Source organism: Dipodomys merriami, unplaced genomic scaffold, assembly GCF_024711535.1.
Source record: "Dipodomys merriami isolate MVZ:Mamm:240054 unplaced genomic scaffold, mDipMer1.0.p SCAF_6, whole genome shotgun sequence".
Taxonomy (NCBI): Eukaryota; Metazoa; Chordata; class Mammalia; order Rodentia; family Heteromyidae; genus Dipodomys; species Dipodomys merriami.
Window position 1 is genome coordinate 66,928,839 of NW_027206179.1, and position 10,640 is coordinate 66,939,478.

The window sequence follows — 10,640 nt, forward strand, 5'->3', positions numbered from 1 at the left end:
AAATAGGTCACCGGGCTCTCAAGCAGCGCTCCCCTGCCGCCCGGGTGCCCGCCCCGAGCCGCCAGCGGGGGAGGGGGTGGGAGCGTGGGGGAGGCGAGGCGGGTGCAGCAGGCAGGGCAGGGTGACCACGCAGTTCTCAGCTTCTTGGCTCCTCCGTGGTCCACCTTCGCTCGCCCGCCCGCGCCCCCGCGCGGCCCCGATCTGCGTGTGTCACTGGGTAGGGTGTGTGTGGGGAGGAGGAGGGGGGTGCGGCCTCCTGGGGTTGCCCGCAGGCGGGCGCGCGCAGGAGCGGGGCGCGCGCGCCGGGGTGCGCGGGGGGAGCGTGTGGGCCGGGCCGGGCGGGCGGGCGGGCGCTGGAAGGGTGGAGGGGAGAGTCGCGAGCACGAGCGGAGCCCGCCCTCACCTGCTGCCGCGCGGCTCACCTGCTGCGGAGCGCGCGCGCCCTCGCGGCCCACTCCGGAGGGAAGCCGCCGCCGCCGCTCGCCGCCGCGGGCACCAACGCCGCCGACATGCGACGCCGGTAGCCCCCGCACTCTTCTTCGGAAGCATCGGAGGACCTCCCCTCCTCCCGGCCTGGGCGTGCCAAGGTGACCCCCTTCGATGGCTTTCCCCCCTCTCACCCACCCCGTCCATCCTTGCAGGCCACCTGTCCCGGTCTTGTGCGCCGCCGCCGCGCATCCCCGCTGAGCGAGGGAGCGGTAGCAATGCATGAGCATCCGTCCGTCCGTCTGTCTGTCTGTCTGTCCGTGTCTGTCTCCGCATCTCCATTGCACACACACCTACCTCTTGGAATCCTCCCCGACTGCCCCTGGCACACGATGAGGGTCTGGGACCCCCTCCCCTCTTTGTTTGGGTGGGAGGAGGTGTGTTTTGAGGGTGTGCACACGCGCGCGCGGGATGCTCTTGGAGGGTCCGAGACACCCCCCCCCTCCATCCCCATGGCGGCTTGCGGCTAGAGGCCCGCGCCTGCCGTGTGTGGTGTTCTCCGCAGCCGCCCAGATGTCAACCAGTTGTTGGTTTTCCGCTTACCAGATGCGGTTGTCAAATGTGCAGCGCTTTGGCGAAGGGTATGGGCGGCGAGCGCGCGTGTGCCTGCCAGGCTCGCGCTGGTGCGCGCCGGTCCTCCCCTGGCTTTGCCCCCGTGCCAGACCGCATGTTTGGGTAGGGTGTAACTGAAGGAGACTTTTGTCGGGGAAGGGGGATGGGGGGGGAGCTTTTGTTTTTATTTCCCCATCGGTTCGTGGCCACTGGTAACTGGTATTGCAGTCAGGGCTGGCTTTTCTGTGTTGTGTTGTGTATTGCATGGTCTTGGATTGTCACCCTGCTGTACCTAAACATTAAAAAGCCTGTCTTTTCGTTGAAGAGGACAGGGGTTAAAATGAATGAAGACCTGAAGGTCAATTTAAGCGGGCTGCCTTGGGATTCTCTAGATGCTCCGGAGAACGCATCGGCTGCTGGCTCCCCCCAGGCTCCTGCTGTGGAGTCAGAGCCCGAGCTCATAGTCAACCCCTGGGACATTGTCCTGTGCACCTCAGGAACCCTCATGTCCTGTGAAAATGCCATCGTGGTCCTTATCATCTTCCACAACCCCAGCCTGCGAGCGCCCATGTTCCTGCTGATTGGCAGCCTGGCTCTGGCAGATCTGCTGGCCGGTCTTGGGCTCATCATCAATTTTGTGTTTGCCTACCTGCTTCAGTCAGAAGCCACCAAGCTGGTCACCATCGGACTCATCGTGGCCTCCTTCTCCGCCTCTGTGTGCAGCTTGCTGGCGATCACGGTGGACCGTTATCTCTCGCTGTATTACGCGTTGACGTACCATTCGGAGAGGACCGTCACTTTCACCTATGTCATGCTCACCATGCTCTGGGGGACATCTATCTGCCTGGGGCTGCTGCCTGTCCTGGGCTGGAACTGTCTGCGAGATGAGTCCACCTGCAGTGTGGTCAGACCTCTCACCAAGAACAACGCCGCCATCCTTTCCGTCTCCTTCCTCTTCATGTTCGCCTTGATGCTTCAGCTCTACATTCAGATCTGTAAGATCGTGATGAGACACGCCCATCAGATAGCCTTACAGCACCACTTCCTGGCCACCTCGCACTATGTGACCACCCGGAAAGGGGTCTCCACCCTGGCCATCATCCTGGGGACCTTTGCTGCTTGCTGGATGCCTTTCACTCTCTACTCTTTGATAGCAGATTACACCTATCCATCCATCTACACCTATGCCACTCTCCTGCCCGCCACCTACAATTCCATCATCAACCCTGTCATCTATGCTTTCAGAAACCAAGAGATCCAGAAGGCTCTCTGCCTCATTTGCTGTGGCTGCATCCCATCCAGTCTGTCCCAGAGGGCACGGTCACCCAGTGATGTGTAGCAGCCTCCACCTAAGAGGACATTGGCTAGACAGACCGAGCACTTCCACTGCCCAGCCAGTGATTGACACAGGCTTCTCATAAACCCTTTGCTCTGGATCCTTTCTCAAGACACAGGAGCACTTAGCACTGACAGGGCAATGACATCATTTAGATAAAGTTAAGTGATTGAAGTGAAAATGTTACCAGTGTTGTCTTTAAAAAAAAAAGTTGTTGACTTTGGTGTTCAACATTATTTCATTTTGTTTTATATTTTATTTGGGATGTACTTTTTTATCTTCTGTTTTATTTCGGGGAGGGGAGGGGAGGTTGGGAAGGACAGAGATTTGATGTGGCCATGATACTATAAAAATTGAAGTTAACAATTCCCAGAATTTTTACCTGGACTTAAAAAAATAAATCTCAGTTATTACGGAGAATGGAGAAGGAATTCCTTTTTCTGAACTTTTTAAAAATAAAATTTTAAATAAAATCAAGGTATATTTTCAACTCTGCATGTATCTAGCAGCCAGCAAAAATAGTTTACATAATTCCATTTGGAAGAGATCTATTTATATCAGCATGAATTAATTGATAATTGGTTTCAATGATCAACACTGAAACCATGAACTAGTTAATAAAAGCTACATTCTTTTCTCTTTTAGCACTTGCTGTTTATAAAAATTAATTAAAATGTTACAACTTCTGTATGGTTACCTGAGTTAGCTAGACTACTCCTTTCAAATGTTGCCATGCACATCCAGAATTAAAAGAATAGTCTCAACAAATCAGGAAATATGTTTTGCTTTACATACCAAGTAAGCTTGATTAAATCTATCCCTGTAGTTTCTTGAGCCATAATCTGTTTTCAGAAAGCAAAAAAATCAATTGAAAGGTTCAATTTATTTTAATATATTCTGAAAAATAATGTGAAGCTATTATAAAGCATGCAAACATACCTTTCCCATTTCTTAATAAGTGATTCTTGAATGAGACAAATAGAATTATTATAGACCAAATGTTTTGGGTTCCTATTATTGGTAGTACAAAATGCATTTGAATCAGGTAGACTTGTATTTTAATAATTAGTTTGTGAATGCATAGCTCACATACATGACTATGGTATACATCAGCTATATCTTGTGATTTCACAAGCAGAATGTCCATGTGGCCATTTATGAAAAGTTAAATTTTTCTTCATTTTCCCAAAAATATCCTTAAATGCAATAAAAACTGTATTGCTTGTTTTCAGAAAGTAAAGACGTAGTTGGGAAATTACACAGAAGAATTGACTTGTAAATGGACTGAAAAGTCATTGTGTCTGAGGGCCATTTCTGTCACTGCAGACAGGTAAACATGGATACTTCCCTGTTTGCAGTGTATTTATAGCAGTTTCTATACAACCAATGGAAGAACTTTGAACAGCACACCAACGTTTAGACAATAGCAAGGCAGTACATGCAAGATCTTGTGGGGAATCATTTAGAATGAAGCCTGTTGGTTTATCCTAAACAGCATGCTTGCAGTCTCAAGACTATTCCGGTAGCCTGCATGTCCATGCAACCTCTCCAAAACACAAGTGTAGCTAACTCTCTTCTGAAAATTGTCTCCTGACTGAGGTTACCTAGGAAAACAGCAGAGGGATTGAAATACTTAAGGATTGGAAAGGATTTTCAATGCAAATCAATGTATGATCAGTCTAATCCAGTGGATGCTTTTAAAACATTTTTGTACACAGATGGATTTAGTAGGTTGAATATTATGATATGATGAGATATTATGAGTCTCTCTTCTCTTTGTGTGTGTGTGTGTGTGTGTGTGTGTGTGTGTGTGTGTGTGTGTGTGTGTGTGTGTGTGTGTGTGTGTGCTGGTACTGGGACTTGAACTCAGAGCCTACATACTGTCCCTTAGCTTCTTCATTCAAGGTTGTCACCTACCACTTGAGCCACAGCTCCACTTCTAGTTTGTTCATTAAAAATAAGAGTCTCCCCAGACTTTTCTTCCTGGGCTGGCTTTCAATTGTGATCCTCAGATCTTAGATTTCCAAGTAGCTAGGATTATAGGAATGAGCCACTGGTCCCTGACAGAGTTTTTTTTGGTTTTATCACTTAAAATTTAATAGTATCTCTCCATGGCAGAATTAACAAAGTTAAGTTAGTTTAGATTGAGACTGAGAAATATCCATAATGAGCTTTTAAAACAATAAATAGAAATTTCTGAAGAGTGACCCTCATTTGCATATCCTGATCTAAAATATTGTTCTGAAGACAGCAATATGTGCTGTTTTAGACTACACATTGTGTCTTTTCTTTGTGTATGCTGTTACTGGGGCTTGAACTCAGGAACTTATGCTCTTACTTCACTTTGTTACTCAAGGTACCTTGTGCCTTACTATGTGAACCACGCCTCCACTTGTTGCTTTGTGCTGGCTAATTGGAGATAAAGAGTTTCACAAATTTGTTTGCTTGAGCTGCCTTTGAACTGTAATCCTCAGATCTCAGCCTCTTTAGTAGCTAGATGGCTATTGGTTTTAAGGCCTATACTTAGTGTTTTACCCACTCTTGCTGAAGCAACAGACAGTAAGTACACTTTTGTATGTAAGAAAACTAAGGCTGAGAGGAGAGAAATGTGCTGAGACTACTTGAGCCCCAGGGCTAGGTAGGGCTAGATGTGTGTGTGTGTGTGTGTGTGTGTGTGTGTGTGTGTGTGTGTGTGTGTGTGTGTGAGCACTGGGACTTGAAGTCATGGTCAGAGTACTCTCCCTTAGATTTTTCACTCGAGGCTGTCACTCTACCATGTAAGCTACAGCTCTACTTCTGATTATTGGTGTAGAACTGGAGAGAAAAATCTGTTGGATTTGTCTGCCTGGGCTGACGTGGAACCAAAATCCTCAGATCTCAGTCTCCTGAGTAGCTAGGGTTATAGGTGTGAGCCGCTGGCGCCCTGTTAGGATTTGAATTTGAAGGCCGTTTTTCCAAAGACTCACTCTTCTTATTTAGTGGAGGAAAAAATGTTTTTTCACATAGTAATGTCACAAAAACTGTGGTTATAATGAAAAGAATATTTCAGCTTGTACTATCGTGGGGAGTGACTGTACTGTGACTGTCTCTTGGCCTGCTTAATGTTTAATGATCTTGGAAATTCAGCTTTAGCAGTAGTTTTTGACCTATGTCTTAAAAACACCTGATTTTAGCTGAGAGATGTTTTCCCTTCAGGTGCAACACATCCTTACTCTTTACATTGTGGATATGTTTGGATGTCTAAGTAGTGCCAACAAGATTTGCTAAGAATTGTGCTTGTATCTTGACACATGTCTGTGTGTATATGTGTGCTTACATGTATTCAATACTACCAATTTTAATACAGAACTGAAAGAAAACATCAAAGAAAACTTACATTTTCAGCATTCTTGGGGTAGTAAGCAATCTTTCAGTCTAGGTAATGATCATTGCTAGCTGTCAAGAAGTTGCAGTATTTTCAGCCAGGCACCAATGGTTCCTGCCTGTAATCTTAGGAGGTTGATCTCTGAAGATTGAAATTCAAAGCCAGCCTAAGCAGGAAAATTAGTGTGACTCTTATCTCCAATTAACCACTAAAAAGCCAGAAGTGGAGCTGTGGCTCAAGTACCAGAGCACTAGACTTCAGCAAATCAAAGCTCAGGGACAGCACCTAGGCACTGAAGTACAAACCCAAGACTGGAATAAGAAAAAGAAAGAGATTTATATATGTTCAGTATAAATATTTATCTTTGTAAGTAAGATACTGCAGTTATCTTACCAGAATTCTTGGTTGAGGGGAATTACCTTAGTTGTGACGATGCAGGTGTTTCATTTTGCTTATTTATTTATTTTGTGTGTGGGTGTGGGTATGTATGCCTGCATGTGTGCCAGTACTAGGGCTTGTCATCAGGGCCTACAAGCTATCCTTTATCTTTTGTCCTCAAGGCTGTCTGGTGCTCTACCACTTGAACCACAGCTCCACTTGTAACTTTTTGTTGGTTGATTGGAAATAACAATCTCTGGGGTTTGTTTGCCCAAATCTTGATCCTTAATTCTAACCTCTTGAGTAGCAATATATTTTTTTTTTTTGGGTCCAGTCGTGGAGCCTGAACTCTGGGCCTACGCGCTGTCCCTCAGCTCTTCAGCTCAAGGTTAGCACTCTACCACTTGAGCCACAGCGCCACTTCTGGCTTTTTTTCTTTTTGCTTATGTGGTGCTGGGGAATCGAACCCAGGGCCTCAGGCATGCAAGGCAAGCACTCTACCACTGAGCCACCTTCCCAGCCCTTGAGTAGCAATATTTACAGGTATGAACCACCAGCACCCAGAATAGTTCTTTAACTCCATTCCTTTGTTTTTTCCTTCCTTCCTTCCTTTCATTTATTCATTCATTTTTTATGGTGCTAAAGGATGGAACCCAGGACCTAGCACATGCCAGGAAAGTGTTCTACCACTGAGACAACTCCTCAACTCAGGTGTATTTCTCAACTGTAGAAGGCACCACTTTCCTTCCTAGTGCCTAGGATGGGAGGAGGCAGAACCTGTCCTTCCTTGGAAGCTTAAATCAAAGAACCTGAACCAAATTCAGGAGGAAGAAAAATCCCCCACACCCTGGGATTTAAGGTAGGATTGAAACAAGAAACCAAAAAGAGACCATGAAGAACAGAGATATTCCATGCCAATTATATCTTGGAGGGCCTGGAGGTGCGACTCAAGTGGTAGGGCATCTGTTACAAGGCCCTGGGTTCAAACCTTAGTACAGCCAAGAAAAAAGAGTATCTTGGAACTGGGCACTAGTGACTCACACCTGTAATCCTAGCTACTCAGGAGACTAACATCTGAGAACTGCAGTTCAAAACTAGCCCAGGCAGTAAAGTCTGTGAGATTCTTGTCTCCAATGAGCCAGCAAAAAGCTGGAAGTAGAGCTATGGCCTATGTGATAGAGTGCTAGCCTTGAGCAAAATGCTTAGGGACAGTGCCCAGGTGCTGAATTCAAGCCCCAGGACCATCTCTCTCTCTCTCTCTCTCTCTCTCTCTCTCTCTCTCTCTCTCTCTCTCTCTCTCTCTCTCTCACACACACACACACACACACACACACACACACACACACATACACACACACACACACACACAGTATCTTGATCTCTGAACTTCTTAACTCTTTAAGAGAAATATTCCATCATTAAGATAGTTGCCTTTATTTAATGATTATATACATACTGTATGTAGTAAAGATGACCTACAATTTCAGATTTTAAATACATACTATATAGGTGACTACTATGGTGTTTTTCCACTTTGTGCCATGTCCCTTTAAGGACCGGCTCATATCTATCATTGTAGCTACTCAGGAGACTGAGAGCTGAGGGTTGAGTTTTTGAAACCAATTCCAGGCAACAGTCTGTAAGACTATTTATCTCCAATTAACTGTGAAAAAAACAGAAGTAGAGGTATGGCTCAAATGGTAGAACTCTAGTTTGGGGGGAAAAAAAACTCAAGCACAGCACCCAGGCCGAGTTCAAGCCCCAGTACCAACATGCACGCGTGTGCATGTGCACACACACACACACACACACACACACACACACACACAATTGCAATGATTACTGAATAGTTTTGGAATCTGGTTTGAACTTTAAGAAGTGTGTGTGTGTGTGTGTGTGTGTATGTGTGTGTGTGTGTGTGTGTGTGTGTGTGTGTGTGTGTGTGTATACTGAACTAGGGCTTGAAGTCAGGTCTCACACTCTTGTCATACTCTTGACTTGGCTTTTCCACTCAAGGCTGGTGCTCTACACAGCTCTATTTTCTTTTCTTTTCTTTTCTCTTCTTTCCTTCCCTTTCCTTTTCCTTCCTTCCTTCCTTCCTTCCTTCCTTCCTTCCTTCCTTCCTTTCTTCCTTTCTTTCTTTCTTTCTTTCTTTCTTTCTTTCTTTCTTTCTTTCTTTCTTTCTTTCTTTCTTTCTTTCTTTCTTTCTTTCTTTCTTTCTTTCCTTCTTTTTCTTTTTGCTGGTTAATTGGGGATAAGACTCTCATGGACTTTTCTGGAGAGCTCGTTGTGAAGGTCAGTCCTCAAATTTCAGCCTCTGCAGTAGCCAGGATTACAGGTTTGAGACACCAGTGCCTGGCAAGAATGTTTGTTTGTTTGTTTGTTTGTTTACACATTAATGTTTTAATCTATTGATAAATAATGTAACTGCACACAAAGTGAAGTTTCCTGTCAATGACTTCATTCCATTGCTTTCTTCTTGCTCTCTTCCTTTAGCACTGCTGCCTGGCCCTCATTTCGCTGGATGAATACTTTCTTATCATCTCCTGGCCTGGGCTCTTCCTAAAAAAAATCTTTAAACTAATAGTTTTGTCCATTATGGTTTTAGTTAGCATACAAATGTGTCTTCTGGCAAATAACGCTCATCAAAAAAAGTCAGTTTGACTAGAACTCTTAGAATGTGCAATGTTTAAAGTGTAAAGTTTATCTTGTTAAAAAGTGTTTATTTTTATCTATGACTAGGTCAATGACATGGCTGAATGTGTCACATACTCCTGGTATTGATGGCCTGTAAATGCCATTCTGAATCTCAAGGATAGTATCACATTTTTTAGCATTCTGAAAATTATATTACATATAAATGCCATAGAAAACTATAGAGATATAGAGAGAGAGAGAGAAAGAGAGAAAGAGAGAGAGAGTACTTATTCCTGTCAGAGGTTAATAGATAACCAGTCTATATCCAAAAGATATGAACCTAAATGTTTCCCCAGAACTTCTTAGTACATATCTAGTAGAATCTGTAATTGTATTTTTTCCACATTAATGCTCTCACTTAAAAAAAAAACAACAACAGGGGCTGGGAAGGTGGCTCAGTGGTAGAGTGCTTGCCTTGCATGCCTGAGGCCCTGGGTTCAATTCCTCAGCACCACATAAGCAGAAAAAAAAAGCCGGAAGTGGCACTGTGGCTCAAGTGGTAGAGTGCTAGCCTTGAGCTGAAGAGCTGAGGGACAGCGCCCAGGCTCAGAGTTCAGGCCCATGACTGACAAAAAAAAAACAAAACAAAAAAACTTATTTTTGTAACATAGTTCTCTTAGAAACCTCATTTGCATGCAATATAGCTTTTATATGTGTGGCTAAAGATACCTAGAAACAAAGGTTTTGGCTCATGTTTTCAAAGAGGACAGTTTTCTTTGTGACACAAATGGTTCATTTAGGGGCTCCAAGTGCCTGCATGAGTTCATGTTGCAATTTTCTAAAATTCAACTGAACTCATCACAAAGCATTTTTTTCTACACAGGCTCATCAGAGAAAAATTTAACTATTTCACTTTCATTTGCCATTTATCTGTAATCTTATTTTTTCTGCATCAAAGTATTATTTGCCATTACTGGGGTTTAAAGGCAGGGCTTTCTGCTTATTTCCCTTTCTTACTTACAGATGGCACTTTCTCACTTGAGCCGCAACTCCATCCCAGCTTTATGCTGGTTAATTGGAGATGGAGTCTTTCATATTTTTCCACCTGGGCTGGCTTCCAACCACCTGTCTCAGCCTCTCCTAGGAAGCTCATGGAAGCTATGAGCAGAGCAACCAGCTCCCAGGCAGTTTTAAGACTAACTCTCCTATCTACTATGCTATCCTTTGTGTCTAAGATGGTGATAACATTTGTTTTTATGTAATAGAGGATTAAAGCATATAGTCAAAGTGAATGTCAACATATAACTTAAATCTCCCCATTGTATAACGTGTTTATAAAAGAAAAGATCTGTAAAGCTCGGTTTTTTTAGATAGAATATTACTATACAGCCCTGGACTCTGAATTTTCCTGTGTATCAAGCTAGGTGTGCTGACACAGGCCTGTAATCTCAGTATTTTGGAAGCAGAGATAAAAGTATCAAGATTTTCAAGGCTGGCCTTGGCTATACCACATCTCAACATTTTTTTTTCTGGTCTCAAGCAACAATGTACAAACTTCCGGTTAAAATAAGCTTGGAGCAAAAATGAAAATACTTATTGGGCACTGATGGCACATACCTTTAATCCTAGCTGCTCCAGAGGCTGAAATCTGAGGATTGAGGTTCAATACCATCCTAATCAAACAAGTCTTATCTCCAATCTAAGAACAAAAGTCCTGAACTGGGGGTATAACTCAAGTGACAGAGTAGCAGCCTTGAGGGGAAAACAGCTAAATTAGAACATGACATGCTGAGTTCAAATCCTAACACTGGCATATACACTCATAAAAATCTAAAAACTTTGACTTAGATGAAAGATTCCCTTGGTATTTGATTCCTTGAATGGACA

General features: G+C 44.2%; 1 protein-coding gene across 1 annotated transcript; it reads left to right on the forward strand.

The window, feature by feature from the left end:
• Positions 1 to 500: 500 nt before the first annotated feature.
• Positions 501 to 2,930, forward strand: Gpr12 (G protein-coupled receptor 12). The gene is made up of 2 exons (XM_070001978.1): positions 501 to 587; positions 1,364 to 2,930. The coding sequence occupies exon 2, from the start codon at positions 1,379 to 1,381 to the stop codon at positions 2,375 to 2,377; it is 999 nt and encodes a 332-aa protein (XP_069858079.1). The 5' UTR covers positions 501 to 587; positions 1,364 to 1,378; the 3' UTR covers positions 2,378 to 2,930.
• The last annotated feature ends 7,710 nt before the right edge of the window (positions 2,931 to 10,640 follow it).